Consider the following 27,187-nt stretch of genomic DNA (forward strand, 5'->3'; position numbering starts at 1 on the left):
TCAGGGACTGGAATGGGCTGCCCAGGGAGGTGGCGGAGTCAGCACCCCCGGGGGCGTTCAGGACGCGCTGGGTGATGCGCTTTAGTGCTTCAGGCTGCGCAGGGTTGAACGCTTGGACTTGCCGATCTCAAAGGTCTCTTCCAGCCTTGAAGATTCCACGATCCGTCTCCATCATCTCCGGGTTGTTTGTTTTGTTTTTTGTTTGTTTTTTTTCCCCCGTGTCTCCATCATCTCCGGATGCGCTGGGGTATTTTTATTTTTTTTTTTTTTTTCCCGTAATACGCCAATTTTTTTACCTTCGGTCCTTTAAGTTCGTTCTCCGCGCAGCCGAGGCTCCCCGCGGAGCTCCGCAGGGCTCCCAGGGACGCGGCGACGCCGAATTCCCCCCCCCCCCCCCTCCCCCCCCCCCCCTTTTCCCGGCGCTCTCCCCCCCCCCCCCCCTCCCCCCCCCCCCCCCCCCCCCCCCTCCGCGCAGCGGGGCGGCGCCTGCCGCTTTAAGGCGGCGCGTGCCCGCGCGCGGCGGGGCGGGGCGGGGCGTGGCGGCGGCGCGCGCTTCACCTGCAGCCCGGAGCGGGCAGCGAGCGGCGGGAGCGGGGCGGCAGCGGAGACCCCCCGGCCCCGGCTCTGCGCGGCCACCGCCCCCCGCCCGGCGGGGCCATGAGGACCGGCTCGAGGGTGCCGCTGGTGCTGCTGCTCCTCCTTCCCGTCTGGGGCTCGGCGGCGGTAAGTGGGGCGCCCCGCGGCGCGGAGCGGGGGGGGGGGACACAGCGGGCGAGCATCCCCCGTTCAATTCGCATCCCCCGTTCAATTCGCATCCCCCGTTCAATTCGCATCCCCCGTTCAATTCGCATCCCCCGGAGGTGCCGCCCCGCCGCAACTTCGCGGCGCGCGGAGCTTTTCGGGCGGTGGGTGCTGCTGCTGCCGCCGCCGCCGCTCCGCCGTTTCGCCCGCTTTTTGAAATCGCCGTTGCGGGGTTTAATTGTTAAATTTTTATTTTTTTTTTTTATTTTTTAAGCTGCGCCTCCGCGGTGCGGGCGCAACTTGCCCTCCCTGTGCTTGCGCCTCGCCGGACAGAAACTTCGCGGGCAGCGGCGCGTCCCGGCGCGGAGCCGCTCCGCCCGCCCAGCCCCGCGGAGCCGCCGCGCCGCGCTCCCCGCCGCCCGCCCCGCGGAGCAGCCCTGAACTTTTGTCTTTACGAGCCCCTGAACCCACCGGGCGGGCGCGGACCGTGTTTGTGAGGGGGTGGTGATGGTCTGAAAAGTTTGGGTTTTTTAGGGTTTTATTCCCACCCCGTCTGAAACGCAGGGGTGTCTGTAGAACATCAACAAGCGCCTGGACGCGTGGCTGCAGTGTTACAAAGCGAGCGGGGCTGCCGCTGGGTTTCGGGCTGCACTGGCTGCGGGAACAAGAGCCGTTTATTTTTCTGCCTCGATCCCCCGGTGCCAAGTTGAATGTGTGAGGATGTCCCGAGCCCTGGGGAGGCTGCTGGGTGCGCAGGAATAGCCCCCATGCGCTCTCGTTTAGCGACCACCGCTATAATCATGGGGCGATTTCAGATTCAAAGCCTGTTATGTTCAGCGAGACCCTTAGAAATGTTTCCTAATGGCAACATCTTGCCAGTGACGGTCAGAGTCCACAGAGCCGCCGCTTCCTTGCGCTTCCCATGCAGTAGCTGGCATCCGTCTCCCGAGCGTGATTCTTAGCCGAGTACGTTTGGCTTGCGTTCTGCTTACTAAGCTCATCCGAAAGGACCCTTCGCTCCGCTTCCCTTCTGTCTCTCTCTAATGCAGCATCGTCTGCGTCCGGGAGTGTTTCGGGGGTCTCAGGGGAGCTCTGATGTTCCCCCCGGGGAGGCAGGTGCACGCCTGGAGTTGCACTTTCCCGGGGAAGTGCCTCTCCCGGTCCCCGGGCTTCGGCAAGCGGCTGGGACTGCAGGCGTCGGAGGTGCAGCCGGCATCGCTAAGCGATGCTCTGGCTGGCTCTGCCGACAGCCCGGGCGCGTTAGAAATCCCCTGCCACCAGCACTTGTTTGTGCGTAAATCACCTGGCACTCGTTAGGCATAAATCACTGGCTTGTGTGCTGTCAGCGAGTTCCTTGGAGTTGGGGTCTGGGACCTTCCTTGCCAGGGAATCCCAAGGAGCCTGGACTGCTGTGACTGGACTACTTTGTCCCTGCGGCTGGGGCTGGATCCCCTCTGTGCAGTCCGAAGTTGCAGCTGAGTGTTTAGCTGGATGCTTGTCCCTGGTTCCTGGCACGCTGTGTATGAGACTGTGCATTGTTACGTTTTGGACTGAGATCCCCTCCATCCTCTCCCACTGCTGGGGCAAGTGTGGAGCCTGGAGGGTCCCAGAGGCAGCAGCAGGCAGAGCCTTGGAGGCTGGCGCAGGGTGAAGGGGAAGGAATGGTGTCTCTACCTGGTCTCAGGCTCCTGAGGCTGCTGTGAGCTGGCTGTTTGTCCCCCTTCTGTCCTGTTTCTCAATTGCCCGGTTTCTCAATAGCAAACCTCAGTGATTTGGATGTTGCAACATCAGGCCTTTCCGTGTCTCCAGTGCGAGCACAGCTCGCCCTGATGAATTGCCGCTCTTTGTTTCCTCCCCTCTTCTGACAGTGCCCAGTATCCCAGTCTTCCTACAAACAATGCTCTCTTGTAGTCAGGCAACTACTTGCTGGCCCATTTTATTTTTGCAGCTACAGTATGGATCCACTCCAACAGATAGACACTCTAACACCAGCAGCTTCTGCTTGCACACTGCCTTACTGTGCAGGTTTGCCCATGCCTATAACACCTCATCACTGGGTGCAAAACGTTTTCCCAAATGACAAAAGTCATGGTGTGCATTTTCCTTGTTTTTTGCAGGCACACAATGGGGATCTTACAGTGAGACCCACATGCAAGCCTGGCTTCTCAGAGCAAGACTACACAGCATTCGTCTCCCAAAACATCATGGAAGGGCAGAAGTTACTCAAAGGTAAGTGGAATAAAAAGCTTAATAGCGTCTGCAATAACTGTATTTTCAGGAGGTGAAAGGAGGCTTAAAGATGCTGGTTTTGATGGTGAAATTGTCTGCAGAATTATGTTTGTAGGAGGATGAAACACTAAGTGGTTTACCTGAGCACAGTTTTGAATACAGATGAATCACTGGAAGTCCTCGTGCTGTCTGCTCCAGGTGGATTGTTTGCTGTAGTATGCGAGGTCATCACTCTTAAGTCTCCCACTCCCACCCCGTCTGAAGGAGCTCTACATTTGATATTTTAGAAAGTATTTTTATGTATGAAATTCAAAGATCCCTAAATTATCCCTGCTTTGAAATGCATGATAAAGCAGACGTTGTTGTTGGAAATGTGGTAAACAAGCCTACAGACATTCTGTTCACAAATGTGGCATTCATTTTCATTACTGCCCCACTGACAACATGAAAACATAGGCAAAACGAAACTACCAATTAGCTTTATAGTAATTGCGGGATTATAACCAGTTTTGTGATTGTAAACTCTGAGATGTCTTCGTAATCCAAATAACAACAGATTATCCTGTGTATTGATTTGTCTCCCTTTCAAGTTAAAAATAATTAAACTTTAGATTTGCATGGCACAGGAAAATACTGGTTTACTCCAAGAGAATTTTTGAAGATCAAACCTCACGCCCCCAAGCACCCCCAGGAAGGTGGGGAGCAGATCAGAACGATGCTCTACTCAAGGGTTTATAACCTCTTGCTGCTTTCTCCTGAGTACAGTTACTCACATGCATCTCTCTGCCAGAAGGCTGGGATTTCTGTCTTCCTCCAGAGCAAACACCTGCTCTGTTACTTTGATTTTTCTCAGAAGAGAGGGAGAGTTGTCAGTGTTCTCTCTGGCTTCAGCAGAATCCAGGACTGGACATTTTTGCTCTCCATGAGCTGGCAATCTGTTTTGTTTCTGGGCCCAGTTGTCTTAGTGTTGCCATTAAGGAATTCTCTTGCCTGGCCTGGCATCAATTAGTAAACATTGGGGAGTTTGTTTTTAGTTTGAAGGGTAACCAAATAAGGAACTGACACAGACAATCCCAGGAATATAACAACACTGGAGAGACCAAATACCAATCATTTACACACATAATAGCAATTTTTCCCAAAGATTTACACTGGCTTTACAGGTCAGTCTGGAAACTGAGTAGATTTCATGCTTTTTTAGCTTTGGAAATTATTTGATAAAAAATGTTCTCCAAGTACTGTAGAAAGCAATATCATAAATATATTGGCTCAGAAGAGTATTTTTTGCAGTTTAGTGCTTGATAAATTGTGCTGTGTGTTTATGGGGGTGGACAACAGGGATGGAGCAGAAGGTCTCTTTAGAGGCATTTAGCTGGCATTGACTTTGAAGAGAGCACAGCGCTGTCATTTCATTTCAGTTTTAAATAATTTTTAAATATGAAATTATATTTACATAGGCTGTCAAGTTGATTTGAATGAAAATTTATTTCCATTTAATATTATCCTTTAGGGACCAGTTGTAGTTTCACATTAGTCATGGCAAACCTGCCTCTGATTTAGGGCTGAACTCACCCTGGGGACATTATACATCTATGCCCCACTTGTAAGATTCATGACCTGATAACATTGTCACAAGCTCCATGATTTGTAAGCATTTTGTCTACCAAAGGAGGAAGAAAAAAGTGCAAATGCTGTGTTTGCTAATAAATAAACTATCATCTTTACACCTTTTAATCTATAGTCAAATACATGCTGTTGTTTATCATAGGAAGCAAATATATCTAATTAATTTATACAATAATGGGTGAGAAGATTCTTCTTCATGCTTGTGTTGTTTTTTATATATACTCTAGCCTGTAAAATTGGTAGTTTTCCAGTTTAGGTTTAATTTTACTTCCTAACACTTGATATGTCTGAAGCATAAAATGTTTATCTCTTTCTTCCATCTGGGTGAAGTATTGTACAATAGTTCAGACCAAAAATGGGTTCAGATTGCTTACATTATCGTGTTTGATAGATTGACATATGTACTGTTTCACACCATCTTACCACGCAAAGCTTTGCTGCCAGCTACCACCATCTTATTCATCAGCATTCAGTAATTCATCTTCAGGCCAAATGGGACTGTTTGGTTGGGGAAAAAAAAAAAAAAGTAGGTAGGAATTCACCTGTCAGTGCTTTCATGGAATTTGGGGGAGGAGAGGGAAAGTGTATATATAGTGCAGGTGGCTCTCAGGGGATTTCAGTGAGCAAATATAAGGTCTCTAAGGTGCAGAATCCTCATTTTGTCCTGTGGGACAGTTTATACTGCCTGAAGGCTTGTTCATCAGAAACCAGGGAGTGTGTAGAGCTCAGCGTAGTGGGGAACTTCCACCAGCCAAGGAAGTTTGGATGTTCCATGGATCAGGATAAGCTGCGTGGCAATAAACCCAACATCTCCTTTTTAAGCTTTGTAATATCCAGCTCTCAAATGTGTGCAGTGTTTTGAAGGTATCAAAATGAAAGTGGTTATAGTATTCTAGGTTTGAATCAAGTTAAATAGGTAATGACTGCTTATAATTGGCTTATTCCAATGGAAATAGCTTAGCCTTAATTTGACAACAAGAGCTTTTACAGAGTCATTGTTTTATTATAAGTATGCCGTAAGCTATTAGCTACTACTTTGTGGTTCCTCTTATTTGCCTGAGTCAGCTCTCTAACGTGCTCAAAACATACAGATTCTAGCAGGACTTATTTGTTACACAGTAATTAACTTGTTTATGATGGGAGAAATGTCACGGCATTTTGTTTTATGTATAAATGAAAAGCATCTGCATTCTAAAAATTCCATGTTAATTAGACTTAAAATAGTTTTTCCCCAGCAGTGCCACAAATACCACATATTGCACATCACTGCCAGCCCTGTGGCCTGATGATGGGATATTAGCTGAGGTGATTTGTGGAGCCAGTGCCTGCCTTAGAAATGCCGTCCCTGCATCTCTTAATGAAAGTTACTGGGGTGTAATTTGTTATATTTCTTTTGTCTTTGTGTTTGTTTGCACGATAATAAACTTAGCTTTGATCACTGATGCACGATAATGTTTAAAATAGGTTTGTTAACTATCTTCTTCTTTAGCCTAAGGGGAAAATCTCAAAGCCTGCAGTATGGCAGAGGACGATTGCAGCACGGGTATCTTTTTCTCTTTTTTTAATTATTAATGTTAACTTAACATGGTGAGAACATTGGTCCTGAGGGGTGGGGAGCAGCGACATGCAGTGCTGCACCAAAGGCAGTTCAGCAGTGACTCGGGGGATCTGATCCCTGAGTGTGAACTGAGGTGGAGGGGAGTGATGATGACTAGTGGCCTCTTGGGGAAAGAGAATAAGGAGCAGGATGCTAAAAGCAATGTGCAGTGTGATCCAGGGGGGGCTGATACTCTTGATAGTTTATGCCCTTTTCCATTTTTTGTAGGGTTTTTAAAGATTGTAATGAATAAGAAATACATTTTCCCAAATGAGAAGCTCAGGTTTTATTGGTGTGCTGGGAGGCTGTGGCAACTGGGAGGGGGTGGGATGACATCAAGGTGTTAAATTCATTATTCCTCCAGTGCAGTACTATCTAGTACAGCACATCACCTCTCAGATACACCTCAACCAAACAACTCACAACTTTACCTACCACCAGGAGACAGCACAAGCAGTTGGGATGCACAGCCCCTCTTTTGTTCTTCTGTGCATCTCTTCCTCTGCAGTGATTCATGTTTCTGTTGCCCACCCCGAGCAGTTCCTGAAGTGCTGTAGCAGGATAACTTCACTTGTGTAGGCAGCTACGTTTGGGTAAAAGTGTGTGGAAGCACAGTTTATTTTCATATGGGAAGATGAATAAACTCTGCCAGCATGTTCTGCTTTAAGCAAGTGTACGCAACCAAAGGTAGCCAAGCTCATGCAAATGTATAAAAATGTAATTGCTTCCATACTGGGATTTTTACTAGCATTATTTTGTGTTAGAAACGAATAAAATGCATAAAAGCTTTACTGAAATACCTGTTTTTTAATAAGAATTCAGTATAGAGGCTGTCTCTTTTAAGTTTTTTAGAGGCAGGATGTTCTTCATGGTTGAAAGCTTTTTGTTCTCCCAATGAGGTTTCAAAACCTCCATCCTACTGAGTCCTCATCCTATCCAATGTTAAAGCTTAGGAAGGCTGTGAATACTGTTTTGAAAGCATAAAATAGGTAGACCAAAGAACCCCAGCATCCCCAGTCTTCATGGGATACAGTAGATAGTGTAGGCTTCCTGCTTTTCCTTGGTTAGAGTCCAAAAAATACACAGGTACCCAATACTGTGTACTACCAATACAACAGGTGCTGTTGATTTTGGTAGGAGCTTGGTTCCCACAGGGTTCTGCAGGTCAGGGTCTGCCCCTGAAGTGTGTGTGAGGTTACCTGTGGCCTCTTCTGCCCCTGGTCATGCCTGTGTCTTCTCAGTGCCCCTTGGTGTGTTGTATAGATGTTTTTGGAAAGGGAAGATCTTGAGGAATGCTGGGCTTTGTTCTTCTGTTTCGTGGGGGCTTTTGAGCACCTCTTGGGGGTTTCTGTTCCTCTCAGCAGCTCTGCTGCAGCCTGCAATAGCCAGTGCCTTCTCCAAGCTGCTCTGAGTTGAAAAAGCAGAGAGGCTTTTCCATTCATGTTTTCATTATTTTCTGCTCTGTGATTCTGCATGAAAAGCAGTTACTGAAGTTATCGTACACGTAATTAGCTTCACAGTTCCCTAATAAAATCTGAAAGTAGGGGAAAGTCCACCGGGAACGCAGAACTCTTTCCCTAACCTTTCTTCATTCCTTTCTTGGAGGGAAAAGAGGCAGGCAGACATCAGCTTTCTGTGTTAAGCCTGTACATGCCCCAGTGGAGCTGCCTCTCAAAAAACACTTCCCGCGTTCTGCAGGACAACTTCTTTTAAAAGCAGTTTCTCGTGATGGGCAAGTTGCAAATCAAACCCATGATTTCAATCATGAGTTCCAGGGGAGACCCCAGAAAGAGCTGCTGCAGATCAGGGAACTGCTGATGCCTATTTATTTTTAATGTTGTTCTTCAGATCTAAGTTCTGACACAAAAATGATGCTTAAGATGACGTTTTTATCTAAATAAAATTGCACTTAATGAGACTGGAGTAGTCAATAACACTCTGTAGAGTTAATCCCCTTACACTGTTTAATAACTGTATATATTGCTTTCTAGTTCAGAGCTTTGAACCAAATTCCTCAAACCCAAGTAAAATTACTTTTTTCTGCATTCTGGGGAGTTAACTGATTTTTATCTGAATAAATCTGCTTCTCCAACAACAGGCTTGAAGCTTCTCTCTACTTTCAGGGATTTGTCTGTTGAAGAACTGCACTGCTTCAAATTAGGCACTCTAAATATGTATTAAGGAAGAAAATGAAACAATTTCTGTTGAATAATTTATTAATTTCTTTATTTATGCTTAGGCTCTTAGGAAATAAGCCATGTCTGGAAGAGTATCAATTTGTTATTTATTGTGAAATACCAGTTGTTTTGAACTCCAAACTGATAATGTTGGGTCTTTTAAGGTTAGAAAATGTTAATTTTAAAGGCAGTTCTTTATACAGGAACTGACTGTCGCTGACAGAGCTCATGAGCTCTGATCTTACAGAGCAGATGCTGAAAGCATTCTGGAAATTATGGTTTTTGCATGTGGCAATTGAAACTTATTTATTCTAGCAGTGAAATATTTTCTTGCTTAATTTTCATTGACCTAATGCCAGTTCTCATTGCCTAATTTCATTGATATTTATGTGCAGGCCTCCTTCTGCCTTAATTTCTACCCTGGAAATGAGTGTAATGTTTTTTTAGAGGTAGCTTATTTTATTGCAAACTCAAGCTGGTGAAGTACTTGGTTCGACAGCAGCGTGGGCCATGTGCACAGCTCATAGAATATTTTAGCAATATAGATAATTCTTAAAAGTCTTATTTGAAGGGCAAGAAGAGATTAAAACCACAGAGGATAGGATTTCATTAGAAATCTGCTTCTTAATATTTTTTCATGGAATGAATTTGAGTAACACAGGGAAAGAAGGGAGTTTCTGTTTGATTTGAGTTAGTGGTAAAATCAGAATTGGTGCTGCTGCTGCTGTATCAAACTGAGTTTTTTATTTTTAGGCAAATGGAAATAGTAAGAACTAAGGCCAGAAAGTGATGTTTGAAAAACAAAGACCAGTATTTGCCTCCAGCTCTGAATGGTTTGACGGAGGGTTTGAGATGAACCTGTGGCAGTGACTAGAGACAGATTTCTCCAGGATCCTGATGTGGAGCACTGCAGTAGGAGTCTCTGCTGGCTTGATGGGCTCAATCTATATCTGGTTTTGTGTGTGTAAACCTTTTATGCACTAGCCAGAGGTTCTTGAGAAGGTTTGGCTTCACATTCAGTGCCTAAATGACCCCCCAGTGTTGCTTTTTCAGGTAAAACCCAAAAGTGTCCTTGGCCAGCGCTGCCATTTGAGGGTTTTTTTGCTGCTCAGTATGCTGTGATATACTGTTTCTTATATTTAGGTTTAATATTTATTTATTAGTATTTCTGAAAGGACAGGCTGAGAGCCCTGGGATTGTTTAGCCTGGAGAAGAGAAGTTTCAGGGGGAGACTTTATTGTTGTATATAAATACCTTGGGAGAGTGTGTTGAGATGATAGAGCCAGGTCCTTGTCAGTGGGGCACAGAGAAAGAAATGGATATGCAGGACTTTGCACTTAAACGTGGGAAGAAACTCTCAGTATGAGGGTTGACAGACACTGGAAGAGGTAGCTCAGAGATGTCATGGAGTCTCCAACCTTGGAGATACTTGGAACCCAACTGGACACGGTCCTGGAGCCTGCTCTGGCTGACCCTGTGCTGGACAGCTCTACAGAGGGGCCTGTCCAGCCACCACTGTGCTCTGTTCCTGTGGAAAACTTTGCAGATGAATAGAAAAGAAGGCAGAGTGATGAACTGAGTTTCTCTGCAAGCACAAATCAAACAGCTTTAAATAAAAACATTGCAACACCCTGCAAAACATGATCCTTACTGGGAAATTGTGTTTCTCTAATTTCTTGGAAGCGTAACCTCTAAAGAGAGAATAATTGAAACACCAGGGACCAGCATTCTGCTGTTTGCTTCCATTAATGTCCAGACTTAACCTAGGCATAGTTTGTCTCCTGGCATAAGGAAATGTTACACTTAAATTGAAAAAGCTCTTGGTTTCCTCTTTATTTTTAGTAGAATAAAGGAGAACATACAGCGTTCCCGTTTTCCCAAAATATTTGCCATTAGAACTGGCTCCTTCACTTCTTTCAGGAGAACGTTTTTCAAGCGAGTTTTCTGCAGTATGAAAAATAGTTGGGTTGAACAAGATTTCTTTTTGCCACAGGCTTACGATTTTTCTTGCTTATACTCATTACCCTTAATTTCTATATTAATTTCAAATTGCAGTTGCACAGAGGGAGAGAGCAGTGGCAAATGCTCTGGCATATGGGCTGCACTGTCATTGGAAGCAGCGACGTTCAGCCGCTCTTGCTGCCCCATGCCTGGTGACCCCGGGCTCCAGCATCTCTCTCTGCCAGCCTCTGCAGATTCCTGCTTTCTGCTCCTTTCCAATGCAAAATTTTAATTATTTTTTACTTTCCTGCCGCTGTTTCTCGCCACTTGCCAGGGTTTTGTGATAGAGAGCCAGTGGCAGTAGCTCAGCTCTCTGCTCGTTGTGCTGTGCAGGAGCTGCTGCTTGGAGGGGTCACATAAGCTACAGCCTATTAACATTAGCATGGAAATAGCAACCACTGCGTGGAACACACTGTGGGGATGTTGGAAGCTCCTCCAAGGACCCTGAAGATATGTATGGGCCACCCACGAAGGAGAAAAAAACAAAATAGATGCCCTTTCTGCTTTGAAACGAGCCAGACTGTTTCATTGATACCCAACAGCACTGCAGTCATTAAAGGCTATTACTGTTCCTATTATAAATCACAATTTTCTAGCAGTTCATAGGCTAGTCACAAAAATCACTCTTAGTCTAAAATTTTGTTACATTGAGTTTGTCTAGTAGTAATTTCAATCCTTTTAAAATGAAATTGTCTTTAAAATAATTATGCGTGTAGCAATTATCCAAAGACAAATAGTCAAGATTACAAAAATTATTCCATACAAAGCTATGGATCAGCTTGTGCTGTCAGTTCATGTCTAGAGAATCATAAAAGGCAGGTCAGTGAAACAAATTTGTTATTTCACCACGTAGGAGGAAAAGCAGATTGGAATTATTGGTATATGAAGGAAAAGCATCAAGAAACAAGCTTGGAAAGATGTTGGAAAATAAAGAAATTGCTACAGTTGATAAAGTGCAAATCAGGACTAGTTTAAAGCATAAAATTTGATACTCTGTTCCTGATATAGTCTGTGGTGATGAATAGAAAACTGTATAAATCAACCCTGACTGTTTGATACCTGCCCTGTAGGTGCCTCTGGCCCTACAGTTCCTTCCCGTGAGTCTCCCTGATGTCACCCAGAGCTGTTTGTGATATTACCTGGACCTGTGTGTTGGTCACAGCCTCCTGGAGGAACAGGGCTGGAGGAGCTCAAGAGGGTGTCTGATGCACTCTCCCTCCTCAGGGCATGAGCAGCTCCTTTGTAATAGGTTTGTCCCTGATGTTGTCCTGAAGATCCATTCGTGGGGACCAAAGCCAATATATGATATTGCTTCCCTTCCCTCCCTCCGTGGTTAAGCTGAAGCTCTCTCGATGCAATTTAAACCTGTTGCTATTTGTCACAGACACACAGAACAATTGCTGATTTCTTTTTTTTTTTTTTCTCCCCCCCCCACTCTTTTGAAAATTTTTTTTTTTGCTTCTTTAGACTGAACCCCTCATTTGTTCCCTTTCATGTGTCATGCTTGGCTCCCTCCTCTGAGCCCTTACCTTTGTTATTCACTCGATGCTCCACATTGCTGTGGTGGTGCCAGCCAGGGCTCACAGTGCTGAGCAGACACTGAGCATTACTTTGCCTGTTTTGCAGGCAATACTCCAGTTGATTTATCTAATGTGATGATTGCTTTTTTTCTTAACAGTATGATGCTGTTGACTCATGTTCAGCTTGTGATCCAGTGTAACCTCCCACATCGTTTTTTGATGAACTGCTACCTACCCAGTCATTTTCTATATGTATAGTTGATTAATCCTGCTGAATGATGTTACCTTGCTCCTCTTCTATTGAATTACTTTTTTTTTTCCAAGCAGACTTATCTGACTTGTTAGGATGGTTTTGACTTCTAGTCTTGACCTCCAACAGTGTTGGAGTTGCGTCCTGCTTGCGGATGGCTTGCAGATGTAACAGGCATATGCTGCATTCCTTTATCTGCTCTGTTAATAAACACATTGAACAAACCCAGTTCAAAACAGGCTGTGGCAGAACCCATGTGATGGAACCTTCTGCTCTGACCGTGAGCCATCCAAACATGCTCTGGGTAGAGTTATTTCAATAACCCAAATTTAAATGGGGGCTTGTAAGCTGAGCTTTTTATGTCTTGATGTGTCTGGGATCTGTAGGAACACAATTCCAAATGTCTTCATTTGTCAGTACTTTTCTGACTTTTATGAAAATTACAAACATTGAGATCTTTGAATTTTTGCCATCTAGAAGCAATCCAGGTTAAAAGCCTGGGATAGGTTCATTCAATTTAAAGAAATTGCTGTTGGGGGGGAAGGACTTCTGGAATTCTCTGTTCAGTTGAATTGTTTAAATGCCCAGGACCAGAGGTCTGTGCAGGCTAGAGGACAAGATTTGCAGGCTGACCTCCCTCAAGATGCTGGAGGTGCATTCAGTAGAAGAGATTTTTATTGACAGAGCTGTTACTAATCCCAACATGAGTGAAAGAATAGGATTAAATGAAAGCTAAAATAGTAAGTGGGAGAGTTGTACCTGTATGTGGAGTATGGACTGTCTGGTTTAGCCTGTTTTTACTGTTCTGATGGCTGAGGATTTTGGCTTTTGCCTTGTCCCAGTTCCCATCCTGAGAGCCATCTCATCTTGTAAAGTGTGGAAAGCAAAATGTTTGCCCTACACAAATTAGTTGGGTTTTGCACTGTTTGTATCATATCTGTATTATTCACAGAGCTTTTTAGGAGGCCGAGCCCACACTTAAATATTTTACTGTTTAGTGTGTCTTTGATTTTGCCCATCCTGCCTGTGTGTTTTTGGTAACTGAAGAAAGCCAGATGACTGCTGCTCCCTGTGCTGGGGGAAGAGACTCCCTCTGCTGATAAGATCTCATTCTGGAGCACCTCACTTTAGGAGGGGGAAAGAGTAGGGCCAGAGGATTTCCAGCATTTTGCTCCTAGTGAAAGTTCTTCCCTGGGGAATCAGAAAAAGTCATGGTTTCAGGTCCTGTGTGCCTTGCTACTTGTCTTTTAGAAGCCTAATTGTTGCTGGCTGGTTGCTTAGCTCCCTTGAAAACAGAAGGTTTACAGAATTACACATGAAAGGCAACTGTTTTGCTCATCTCCAGAAGCTTTAAATATTTTTATTTTGTGCCTGAATTATTTGGGAAATTACACTTTCATTTATTTATCTTATCATGGGCTTCAGAACATTTTTCATTTGATTCAGTGCTTCCTTTTGACCCTCTGTAGAGGATAAAAGAAATGGTAAATGGGTAAATGGCATTATAAAAAAAGGATTTTTCATGTTGTTTGGATTTTTCCTTTGCCCGTGGAGAGAAGGGACAGGTTGATGATGATGAAAAATATGTTTATGGTTGATAGGATGAAGGAGAAACTATAGGTCAAGGCAAGATTTGGAGTGATGAAATATTCAAGGATTGCAACTATCAAAAATGTTTGGATTGCACCCAAAGATTTTCCTGTACTCTGTTCAAACTACAAGCAGAGACCCTCATCAGGAGGAGTTCAGTGAGCTCTGGAACGCTGAACTCCAGATGCCTGTTTAAATAGCTGAATAGCAGATTGATTATCTCTGTGCAAAGTTTACTGAAAGATTTTTCTTTTTTTTTTTTTTTTGTTTGCTTGGAGTCTGAGATACAGCAACCAGCCTTTTAACTTGGAGTTTCTCTTGTATCTGCTAACAAGCAGGTTACTCCAATTATACAGTATGGTTTGGATACCTCCTGACTAGAAGAAAGTGGAGGAGGTTTAGGTTGGGTAGCAGAAAAATTTCTTCACCAAAAGGATGGTTAAACATTGACACAGGCTGCCCAGGCAGTGGTGGAATCACCATCCCCAGAGAGATTTAAAAGATGTGTAGATGTGGCATTTGGGATGTGGGTTGGCAGTGCTGGGGGAATGGTTGGACTTGATCTTGGAAGGCTTTTCCATCCTAAACAATTCTGTGATTGTGTGAAACCCACCCAGAAGGGTCGTGTGGGACAAGGGGGCACTTAGAAATGTTTGGGTTTGTGTTAAGAGAGGTTTAATCTCTCACTGATCACTGGGTACCCACTGCGTGACACTGTGGGAGTTTCTGTGAGTGGTGAATTAACTGTGGTGTTTTGGCAGAGCTCGGTGCAGAGGATGCATTTCACTGGAATGAATTTTCCTAGTATTTTCAATAAAACAAAGTTTTATTTTCCCTTTCTACTGTGAATTGAGACATAATGTTGGCTGTATCCTGCTAAACAGCAGCAAAACTGAGCAATAGTGGCACAGCCAGTTTTACCTATACAGTAATATAGCAAGTTTCATTGCCTGGGAAGACATGATGACAAAGCAAAGTTCTGTTAATGCAGCAGTTGTGTCCTTTGGCAATGCTGTAAAAGGGAGCGTTTAACATCTGTGGAGTGGGGCTGTTCTGGAAAAAAAAAAATAAATAGAAAATTAAAATAATGGTGGGTGGGAAGGAGAGATGTGGACTGATGAGTGCCTGGAGCCCTGGGTGCCCCCCAAAACTGCTGGGCCATGGTTCATGTTGGGGCAGGACAATGCCAGAAGTATTCTGGAGCCTTAAAGCAAAGACAATATTTCTGCAACAGTTTAACAGTCTGAGTGATTTCGTGACCTTTCATCTGCATTGGGGTCTCCTGTGAACAGTCTCTCATTGCAATATCTCTGTCTGCACCTCCAGGAGACATCAGTAGGGAATCCACACTGAGAAACCTCCTGTTCTTAGGAGAGTTGTCCTGAAAAGGGGAAAAAAAAAATTGACAACAACCAACAAACCCAACAACAAAAAGTAAAAAAAGAGCCTCAAGGTTATACATCAAAATCAGTAATGTCCTCAAAAATGTTAATATCTGGTGAATGTCAATTAAGTACTTCCCCAGCTAATAAATAGCTTAGGAGGTATAAAATTTAATACTCCTAAAATTGCAAAAGCCTTTGAAGAACACATTTAAATTGGACTCATTGGAAGAAGGAGATTTAACAGTGACCTGTTCAGAGGTGAAGAGTGAAAAAGATATGATGAAATGAGGCTGCATGTCTTCAGCATAGGGGCGTTTTGGCTCGAGTTTTTCTTTGCTTAGTTGGCTTTTGAAACAGTTTCTTTTTAAGTTCTTGTGTAACACATGAGCGGAATTGCACTGGTAACAGTGTCCTGTTTATTTATAAGCCTATTTTTAAGTGTTCCTGAAGGCTCAGCTGGTTTGGGAGTGGGTCACTGTGCCACAGAAACAGCGTGAAGAGCAAACTGGGTGTAGCTTTTCCCATGGCCGCACCTACGGGTTCTGCTCACTCTCGGTCTCAGAGCATCAATCTGTTGCCCTTTTAAGGATCTCAAGCACCAGATTCTCATTTTTTTTCTGTCCTCTCCCCATCATGGTCATCTGTGGGAAACAAATGAGATACATGCACGTTTCTGAGGGGGTATGAGGCACATTTTTTTAAATTTTATTGTGGATTTTTCTTTGAGAGGTGAGCAGGAAAGCAACAGAAACTGCTCAGAGGTCACGAGACATGAGGTGCTACTTCTGAGTTTATTTGGAAATCAGAGCAAAGCAAAATTTGCCCACTTGGCTTGGCTTCCTCCTGAGCAGTACCCCCTGTTTTTTCCACTTGTGTGTTTTTCCCTAATCCCAATGGCAGTCATTTTTTTGGCACTCACAGTTAGGAGAAAAAAATTAAGTGATACATGGCATTTGTTTTGGCGTTAGTTGTAACTCATAAATAGGGATAACATCTGTGCTGATAGTTGTTCATGATATATAACCAGATTGAATGAACAAAGTTTTCATTTATTGCTGTTCTTTTGCCATTGTTATATTTAGAGAGCTCCAATGTAAAGAGTGAAAATATATTCTGATGTGTGTTGCTCATGTATAGATCAGAATTTATATACATCTTCTGAATTTTAATTTAGCCACTGTATCTTTTTAAACTAGAAATGGCTCACTGCCATTCCCTGAGCCTAACAAAACTTTTTCAGGATCCTTCCCAAATCTTAGTCTGTTGAAGGCTCGTATTGCTGCCAAGTCTACACCATTCTTTTAATTAAAAGACAAAAAAAGAGAAGTGAAACTTTCAGTGGATGTAAATCCTTATAATCCTGAAATGATGTAAATCAGTGCAACTCCTTAAGTCATTGGAACTATCCTGACTTACATCTACTGGAAATCTGGCACATAATATTCCTGCTGGTCCTTTCTTTTGCCCAATAGTTGCTCTACACAGAGTTGGCACCGTGGACAAAGCACTCTCTTACAAGCTGATAGAGGGTGGCACGGCTTCCAGCACTGCTGATTCAGCACAGCAGAGGCCATTTTCCTCATTTCTTTGTGAGTTAGATTAAATTACTCTGCAGGCTGGACTGGAGCCACAGGCCATAGTTTTACAGCCTTATAGCATGGTATCCTAGCCCATGGCATCTGAGAGGTCTGGCTGTGTGTAAAGCTCTTCTGCTTCGCTGCAAAGGATTTTTGGATTTGGCGGGCGGCCCCTTTGTGGGGCTGAAAATATTTTGATTGTGTTGTTGGGATATAATAAAGTGGGGTTCTGTTAATGGAGGGAAGGGGCATCAGGGGGATCAGGTTAGTGTGAAAACTCCACTGCATGTGTTTGTCATGGCAACGTTACTGTAGATTTGCCTTATAGAATTCACAGGACAATAATAATGAATGTAAGAGTTAATGAATGTAACACAACAGGAGCACTGGTGAGGTGTCCTGCCTGAGCCTGGGGGCTTGTGCCAGGAGAGCTGTTCGACCTTATGAAAATTTTGGGATGCCCATTTCCCTTTGTGTCTCAGTATAGGTACATTTCTTGTCTGGGGTGAGCAGGATTAGAATTGAACCAAAGGGTGCAGCGGTGAGATGCACTTTGTGTTGAGCTGTGTCTTGTTTGCATCCTACAGGGCTGAGAAGTGGGATGTCTGTGACTGCTATAATAGGCACATGGGTAGAGGCAAAAGCATGTTTTCTGTTCACTGACAACTACTGGCTTTGTGTATTTAAAAGGCATAGCCAGCTCTGCTGTGCTCTGCAGTTGGGCTTCACGACTGCAGCTCATAGTGAAATTGGTCCGGCTTTCTTCGGCCAAGTGCTGCTGTTGCTCAGATTTACACTTTCCCCTTCAATCCTCCTGATCCGGCCAAAGGGAGTCTGGCAAATGGAGAAAACAACTGTTAATGAGGGGAGAAAAGGTCAAATAGATCAAAAAGTAAAAGCCATCCTGCTTCCTGCGTAGAGAACAATCTAAGCTGATCCTGTCCAAGTCAGGTGTTGGAGTGAATTTGAGACCAGGCTTAAAGAATTTTCACAGGAAGTTTAGAAGTTTCGTTCCATCCCTTCTCCCTCTCCTGACTGTCTAATCACATTGTTTTCTCACTTTAGGGGTTTGCATTATATCAGGACAGGCACCCCACACTTGTGGTTATTTTTGAGTTGCGTTATGGCCTTTCAACTTTATAGTATAAAAATGAAAAGCACCACCAAACAAAACCTTCTGGTTTTAATACAAAGATGAATATATTTTCACAATTAAAAAGTATTATTGAATCAGAACATCAGGCAGTAATTCCCAGGTTGTGATACAGAGAAGAAATTCACGTTGCTGGTTCCAATGCCAAAACAAAAGTGGGCAAATTAGGAAATGTGTTTGTGAGTGGTTTGTTCAATTTTCTGAGCCCTGGTTCAGTCTCATGGACTCCGGTAGTGCTGCTGTGCAGAGGGTTTATCTATTGATTTCTGAATGTATTGTGCTGTTAATCTAAAACCTCTTTCCCCGGTGGAATTTCTATTCAGAAGGCTCTAGCCAAGCTCAAGAAAGTTATTTGATTTGGGAAGTTTGAAAGAATAATAAAAGAAGGATTGATGCAGTTGGATTTTCATGAACTCAGTCTTCCAGTAAAATAGGCAGGCTTCTTCCTCCTGTGTGGTGGTTGGTTGATTATTTAGGAGGAAAGCAGAGTATGGAGATCACTTCAGTTTTACTGTCTGAGAATTTGCAATTATGAAGCATGTTCAGAAGAAAGTAATGAGAACAATTTTGGTGATATAACAAAATATAAAAATTAATGGTTTAGTGCAGCTTTGTCTTTCCATAAATTTATATGCTTTATTTCTTAACAATTGGGCCTTTTCTGCTAATTTTTAGACTAGTAAAAAATTTAGTGCCAGAAATTGGGAAATTCATGTAATTTCCCAAGAAGACATACGTGGCAAGGGAACTGCACCATATAAACCGAGGGACTGTGCCCTTCAGATACTTCTAACATCCTTTAAGTATTGAAGATAACTAAACCTTTTAAAAGAGCTATGGCAGGAGAGTAGATGATGCTTTATGGATTTCCTATCTATTAAAATGCTCGTTACTTTTCCTGAGAACTGAATACAGGAGTAAACAGACTTGTAGTACAGTAAAAAAACCCCTAAGAAGTACTTTTTCCCTTTGAGTGCACTGGTATTTCTTTGTCTGTTGCCTGTGCAGGAGTTAAAGAAGCAAATGAATGAGATGCAATCGGAAGTGAAATGAAATAAAATTGAGGTATTTTTCACTTTTTGGGACTACAGTTCTCTCTTGCTGAAATCAGATGCCTTTGACTTCACAGTGCCCATGACTGGTCCAATAATAGGTTTATACTATTTCATTAGGGTTGTCAAGTTAAGTCAAGGAAGGTGGACTTGTATCTAAAAAGAGCTTCCATCTGAATATTTCCTGTCTCTGGAGCACTGTAGTCTATTAGAGGTGATTATTTCTTCCTTGGGTTTGGAAGCATACTTGTTGCTCCTATTTATGCAAAAAATGCAGCTCTCTGGAGGTCTGTGATTAACCTGAGGCATTATTTTATTGCATACCCAGGTGGGAAGCTGGAAATTAGGAGTATGCATGAAGAATTATCTGGATATGAGGCAAAATGTTGTATTAACTGTGCAGTTATTCTTTGTCAGCAGTGTTTAGAGTTTCTTCAGCCCTTGTGGTGAGTAACCTGACAGAATTTATTGGTGAAGAGTTCAATTTGCTCAAACAGGCTGATTTTCTTGAGTAGGCAGAAATTACATCTTATTTCACATCTCAGATTTACTTCAAGTGAAAGGCTAAATCCAGATTTGACTTGTTTTTCTTTCCTAATGCCTGTTTGAGCACTGGGTGAATGGGACACCCAGGATTTGGCTGAGTGAACTGTTGAGAGGGACTCTACTGGATCTGGGGTAAAGAGTTGCCTTTAAGACTGGCCTAAAGATGAAACTTTGAACCAGATAGGAAACAAGTGTGGGGGGGTTTTCCCTCTTTTTTTTTTTTTTTTCTTATTTCCTCCATATAGAAAGGAGTGCTTTAGAATATCTGAAACATCTACAGTATCATTTCACTGCTGAGAATTGGGTAACTGTGTAAAATTATATTGACCTGAGGGGATTGAAATATAGAAGTGGCCGCGCGCTTAACTGTGCAGGAATCAAACTGTTTTACTGATAACATTTTATTGATTCATCTTCTCTCAGTGTTACAAGTAGCCTGAAGCTTCACAAAATGAGCTGGCAGTGTTTCTGTGTTGTGGACGTTGCAGTATTGCAGCTCTTCATAGGTATTGAAATTTTATATATGGGCTGAGAGCTCACGTAATTATTGTGATTTGTAATGACTGAGACTGCAGATGGGGCTTCCCAGAGGTTTCATTTCAAGCAAGATAACTGGTAATTTCTCTTTTCTGTTTAAGAATCTGTTGTCCCTCCTTTTCTCTGCAGCTGTTGAGGTTTTTCTCTGTGAAAAGCTGAACCGTATCTCTGATTTAATGAAGATGTGTAAAATGATTGAAATTGCCTTAACAAGGCAGTGCTCAATATACAGCAGCAATGAAAATGTGTCTTGCTGTTTGCAAGGGATACTTTGTCCTTTTCATGAAAGAACCGTGGTTTCTAACCATATTATAAAAATAATAACAATAAAAAAATATCCTTCTTATGGCAAAGCTTTAAGAAAATGAATGGCTTAAAAGACCACAATGACAGATTGTGAGTTTAACCTGCATGTGTTGCCTAATTAAATTCTTTTGCAGGAGCTAATTTCGTGTATTTTATTTAATGGGAGCTTACTTAAGATTTTAATGATGTGGGTCTTTTCTCTTCACTAGAATGCCATGTTGACTCATGACATATTTTTACACAGGCTTCACTCTGCTGTGAACAACAGTAGTTGGAAACGTGAGTGCTTGATAAAGTGTCATTAAATTAGCTCATTGTAGTCGCAGATTTTTATTGCGCTACTTCCCCGCGATATGAACTGATCACGTTGTACTTGCTGCTTTTAAAGGTGCAGCACTGTTATTGATTATGCTACTTTATCTCAAGTGTTCCATCAGCTGCTGGCAGGCTGGTTCCCTCTACAATTTTAGAAAGTACTGGTTTTGTACTTTCATTTTTTTCATTCTGTGCACTTTGTGTGCGTGTCTTTGTCTGATACACACTGAAGAGTTTGTGCCGTGCCCGTGTGCTCAGCAGCGCTCCTCCAGCCTGGGGTTTTGGATGCTGCTGGAGGAAGGTGGAACAGTTGGTGTCCTGCTTGGCAGCACTGAATGGGCTGTTGTCCTCGGCTGATTTCCAGGGAATTAGTGAGATTTACTAATGCAGAGGGCAAAAATCAATTCTGCTCAAATTTTATAGCATATGCATTTGGAACAGGGGTTTTGTCTGTCGGTGTAATCGTTTGTAATGTGATGTATGACACAGATGCAGTCAGAAAAACAAGAGCTTACATCTTGGTTAGTCAAAACTTTCAGATATTTTTCCACGTTAACTTGAGTAGTGGATTTCTTCTACAAATCTTGGAACACCCAGGCCTATTTCAATACTAAGTACATTGGAAATGGATTGCTGTCAAGGCTTGTCCATCTAATTAAATTCCCTTATTAGCACCAGGACTGCAGTCTTCCGGAGAAGACATTAGGTGAATAATCTTTCCAACTTATCTAGGTTAAAACTAGATGGCCTTTCATCAAATGCTAAGCTAAAAGTTCAACAGCAAAATACATAAGTGTTGTTCTAGTCTCCCTTTTTGTGCGATCTGTGGTAATTCAGTATATTCCCTAAATATAAATCAATATTTCAGCTACCTGTGAAATATTTTCAGACTTCAATTATCGCAAGCACTTGATGCTGTGAAGACTCTGTCACCTCACGCTGCAGGCTGATGGCAAGTCCAGCAGTCATGGCTTTTATACATTAATAAAGTTTGATTCCTTTTGACATGTGCTCAGGAACTTCCTTTTGACATGTGTGTAAGAAACTTCCTGCCATAAAGTCCTACTGATCCACAGAGGTTCTTTGTGGTCTATATTGATGATTGTTGTCTCCTTACAGGAGAAGGGAATAGCAGGAGTTTTTTGGAGGACCAGAACACTCAAATTTGAGCAAGGGTCCTGATGGATTTTTTTAAACAGGTGGGGGACTTGCCTCTGGAGGGAGCTCCCAAGTGAAATGAAATATGCTTTGACCCTTGAACTTTGCAAGTGGGGATTGAGTGACTCCCAGCAGATGTGCTTGAGCCAAATATAATCCATTGACCCTCTGGAATGTGTGTGGCAGGTGAGAGCACCCAGGGGTCCTGCTGGCCTTTGGGAGCACTGGGGCCCTTTCACGTGGGAGGTCAGGGATGGTGCAGGTGTGAATGCCTTGTTTCCTTCTATAAATGGAAGAGAAAACTGTGTCAGAGGAAAGATCCACAGCAGGTCAGGGTGGATAATGGAGAGTATCATAATAACACTGAGCAATAGATGTTTAAAAATCGCCCGAAGTTTCAGGAAACAAGATATTTGGGCTAATTAGACTATTTACCTGTCATCTTTATTCACTATTTAAATAACAAAAAGCCCTCAAGTGAAATCAAAGCACGGTAGAACATATTTCTTGAATCTCCTTGATCAAAGCTTAGAGGAGGGAAATGCTGCTCATAATGATTTCCTCAAGAATATATCTCAGATTTGAGATATATTCTCTATTGTAGCAGGAGGACTTCTGTGTAACGTCAGTGGTGGCAAAGTGATGGATGTCTTTCAGGTATCAGACATCCTGTTCCCTTCCAGGTGTACATATGATGGATTACTGTTAGTTCTTTAGGGATGTGACAGAAATAAATGTTTTCAAATTAAAACAAACCCACAAACTGAATGTGTTTTGTTTATGTTCTTACTTATTGATTAATACCAGTTCAGTTGGGCCTTATCTTCCTCTGTATTTACCTCTTTATCTTTTCTTAGATTGCAAATAGTCCTTGAGGTGGAGATCACCCTTTTCCTGACCTGAGTTTATAAAGCAAATGGCACAGTGGGATCCTGGCCATATGTGGGGTCTCCCGGCTTTTATCTTGAAGTGAATAATTAATAAAACAATTAGGAGATGCCTTTGGGTAGCTGTTCAATCTCCTGCTCAGATGTTGTTTTAGAGCAGGGTGACATGGAAATCTGTCCATAAATTTTTGGTGTGTTATTTTTTGCGTTTAGTTTTGTTGTTGTCTTCAAGGACGTGTGTTTTTTTAGGAAGGGCTGTGAGGCAGAAGAAAGGCAATTTCTCGACTTGAATAATTGAGAAAGAAGGTTCTTCAGGCTCGAACATCTATGAATGGGAGAAAGGAATAGAAGCGAAATGGAAGCTTACACCTCTCTGGATGCACACGGGAGGCAGAGGTCACACACATGTGGCCTTTAGACCAGCCCAGACAACCTGAGCTGGCTGGGTGACATTGCTGAGATCAGCACAGCTGGTCCTGGAGCTCTGGCAGTTTTCATTGTCCTGAAGGAGGACTAGAAAATGCCAAGGAAAAGAGAAAGAAGTCTGCCAGTATCATGACACGAGATAACCGGGAAATAATATTGTACAGTACCTCATGTGCCCACAGCCACTGATGCACATCTCACTCCATTCGCAGCTTAATAATTGGCACTGAAGCTTTTTAGTCAGAAACCAGCTGATTTCTTTGTTTCTTTTCATTCTGCTCCTTCTAGATAAGAGAATGAAAAGATTACTTCATAGATGTGTTATTCAAACATCGATGTTCAGGCTCATTACAGACACCAGCACAGCCTCCAGAAAAGAACAAAGCATCAGCGTGATGGCCCATCTGATCACCCACCCAGACGCTTTTGTCTAGCTCGGGAATGCCTTCAGCCTGAAGGATTTCCTGCTGTGGGAGTTCCTCACCTGTGCTTCTGCAGCTGACTTATTTTGAATTTCCAAGCTACAAACCCTGTGCCATTTCTGCACAGGTTGCTCTGAAGAATTTCTTTATATTCATGTCCTTTAGTCCACTTCTCCTGCATCAGTATTCGTGTTTACATTTTGGATAAGTAGGTCTATTCAGTTGGAAGAAGGAGTGGGCCTTGTCCCAAATAAGTATTTCAGAATATATTTATTACTCTGTAAAGAATAAGGATGAAGTTTCAGTGTTGGGTGCTCTAAGTGATTTTAGACTGGCCACGACTTAATTTTTAGATCTGGCTTTTGAAACTTGTCTCCATTAAAAACTTTAGTTAAGTGTCTTTCAAATTTATGGATTTTCTCTTCTTTCCCTTCTTGGCTCAGCTAGATGAATGCTTAGAGAAGGGTATGCACTTTAGGCATGCCTAAAACTGGAGATGAAAAGGAGTGGGGGAAACTAGGGAGAGTTCAGTGAAGTGTCTGCTGGGTTCCAGGAAGAGTTTAATTTATGATGATAACTTCTCTTCAGCAGTTGACTTGCTGTGACCTTAAAGGAGACTCTTGCAGACGGAGCTTTCACTATTTCTGGGAGAAATTATGTATTTTGTGCACGTGTAGTTTACTGCCGTATATGGGTCCCTCTGAATTTGGAGGCCAAAGGCAGTGCCTGGAGGTTTTATTTCGGGATGAGAGTTACTGGATGGCACTTGTGCATGGTAAGTTTCTAAAAACAAACACATCAGTGTTTAAAGCTTTTTGCCAGCACCCTGTAAGGTCTGGTTCAGAAGATATTTAAAAACTGTAAAAAAACCCTGAAAAACACAAGAAAAGAAAAAAAAAGATGTGTTTGCCTGCTTGCATGCAAGTGTCCCTGAAAAGTTGATGAGTTCATTTTTACTTATTTATGGGCAAATTACAGAGGTGCATCTGTTCCTTCTCTGTATACAGTCAGGCATCTCAAGTTTCTAAGATACTTTTTGACATTCTTTGAAGATTTAATGCCAGGTGGAAGATCAGTTAGAATTACAGATATCCTGAACTTTGAAAAAAATTCTTCTGCCTGAAAACTCTTTTACTTTTGCTCCCAACTTTAATGAGGCACAGTCATCACAGGAACTGAAGCAGCAGAAAGGGAAGAAAAGCCAACCCGACAATTCACAAGAAGAAAATCTTTCCACATGTTTACAGTGAAGGCAAAATATTTGTGCTGTGTTTATTTAATTTAAATGCTCAGGGCTATGTCATCTTATAAAAATGGTATTTCTGGAATAAACCAGTAAGTACTGTGGAAGTCAGAAACCTGAACAGGAAACACTGAGTTGGAATCCAGCTTTTGCTATTTTTACAAGTTGCTTATATTGCTGTCAGTAAAGAAGGCAAATAACTGTAGGTAAAGTTCTCTTTGCCTGCCATTAATTGTGAGAGCAAGTGGGTGCCTCTAGATAGCAAACAGCCTGATTTGCATGTGCAATAAGGCAGGTGGGTGTCCTGTAGCCCCTCTACATCTTAATTGTGTCTGCAGAATAGGGAGCTTTGCTGCTTTGTTCTAAAGATCACACCTCTAAAAGTGAAGAACACCTGAGCTGTCTCGCTGGGGATTTTGCTTTGCTTTTTTCCCTTAAATTCAATTGCTCATTCAAGTAAATATACATATATATATGTATATACACACCCCCTTTGAAAGGGTGGCCTGAGGAATGTGACACTGGCCATCAGTTAGTGGATTTTGCTTAGTAATTGCTTCATCTATTCAATACTATTGAAAATACCCTTGAGCAGAGTATAGCTGCAGGGGAACAGCACTCTAAAGCAGCAACCTAATTAATGAATCTCATTGCCACTTAGACGAGCATTATACAGTTGGCCTTGGCTGTCACTATAGATCTGTTCTTACGACATTATATATTTGTCCAGAAAACTGCTGCTGTTATTAGGGAAATGAATAGAGTGGGATTGGTGTGTTTGGGTCCCTGAATGAAGCAAATTGCACTCTTGGTGTGCAGTTCCATTCCTGATGGTACAGGTGTCACCAACATCTCGTGGCTTCGTGGAACAACAAATGAATTCTCTTGGCTTTTATCTCAGTAGCCGTGACCGAGATTATTCACTGCATGCAGATGAAGTGAAAACAAAGTAATCATAGCCAGAGTCTGAAAGCAGGTAAATTGTTTTCAGATAATAGAAGGGAGAGCAAAACAGGAGTAGAAAAGGATTTTCTTTTTTCATTTAATATTTAAAAAAGAACCCCCCAAGCCTTTGTTGTTCATCCAGAGAGGACCTGATTCTTGTAGTGTGGGTGCTGGGGTGGAATGTTTGACTCCAGTTGTAATTGGGCAATAATAGCTGCTGGTGATGCACCTTCTCTGAAGACCTCTTGAAGAAGGTTATTTTAATAAGTCATACTGACAGTCAACAAAATCTTAATTCCTACACTTAAGAAAATAAATGCTGTGTTTGTGATGTGTATTCCTGAAACCAAGAAAAGCTGTAACTCTGGGTGCAAGTCAGAGCTTGTTTTTAATTGAAGTCACAGACCAATTTACTGAGCAGTCAAGAAATAAAAATTTTTAGGTTAGACCAGCTCATCTTATCTTTTGGCATCCCTTCCAACCTTGGCTATTCTGTGATGCTTTGGAAAAGGCACAAACACTTCTAAGAACTTTCAGTTCAATCAAAAGCTGTAATAACCTGCTCTTCTTTGAGAAGTTCTTTTCTGAATGATACTGAGCCTTTTGCAGAGCCCAGTTCTGCAAGTCTCTGCTCTGATATGGCCCCTGTGCATGAGACACCCCACATTAAGGACCCCCATATTGCTCATAAATCCCTCAACTTCCTGTGGTATTTTAAAATGTAATTTTCTGCTTCTCTTTGGAGACTCGCTGAAACCTGTAATTTTCTACTTGGCCTTAGGAGAGCTCTTTGGATAAAATAATTTTCATTAGTAAATTCCTCTGATGGGCTTATGGACTTCTAATGTGAGATCATCACTGAACCTTTTCTCTGTTCTCTGAAGTGACCCTGGCACGTGATGAGTTTTGATCCTGGACTATCCTTACTGGTTTGCACATTGGTGATTGATGTGGCACCTTCTCTGCTTTAGCCTGTTCCTGCTGCCCGAGCTCCTACCTGCACTGCTTGGGCTGGCACAGCTCTGCCCCACTTCTGACTTCCCTTTATAGCTGCTGCAGGCATTCCTTGTCTACTTCATGGTGTCAGCTCTTTACTCTTTTTTCTCTTTGCTTTTTTTCCCCATGTAAGACAACACATTAACACACCTAAATGTGAAATTTTCTGAGGAATTTTTAATGCTTGCAAGTGGCACTTGAGTGGCTGATTCCAAAAACTCCGGCAGTCGGTTGATGAAGCATTCTCGTGATTTGAGGAATAGAAGTAGTTGCATTTGCGGTTATATATCAGAAAAATAGCTTATCTAGCTCTTTTCAATCACTTTGATTCATTGGACGTGGCCACAACACTGTTTTTAGTGCTGGTCAGTGGTTTTCAAGTCAGTGAGCATCTGGGTTGGTCATTAGCCAGCAGAGAAATCAATTAGGGCTGGTGGGGGTGTGTTCAGAGGAAAGGATTGAAATACAGGAAATCTATTGATCCATTGTCCTGGATAATCAGCAGCCC

The 27,187-nt window shown here is 42.7% G+C and overlaps 1 protein-coding gene across 1 annotated transcript in view; it reads left to right on the top strand.

The window, feature by feature from the left end:
• The first annotated feature begins 580 nt into the window (after positions 1-580).
• Positions 581-27,187, top strand: part of CDH4 (cadherin 4) — a 426,465-nt gene continuing 399,858 nt past the window's right edge. Inside the window, exons 1-2 of the mRNA XM_027646096.1 lie at positions 581-723; positions 2,859-2,970. Of these exons, the coding sequence (XP_027501897.1) occupies positions 658-723; positions 2,859-2,970 (178 nt within the window). The 5' untranslated portion in view covers positions 581-657. The remainder of the gene's footprint in view (positions 724-2,858; positions 2,971-27,187) is intronic.

Source organism: Corapipo altera, unplaced genomic scaffold, assembly GCF_003945725.1.
Source record: "Corapipo altera isolate COAL_440 unplaced genomic scaffold, ASM394572v1 64, whole genome shotgun sequence".
Taxonomy (NCBI): Eukaryota; Metazoa; Chordata; class Aves; order Passeriformes; family Pipridae; genus Corapipo; species Corapipo altera.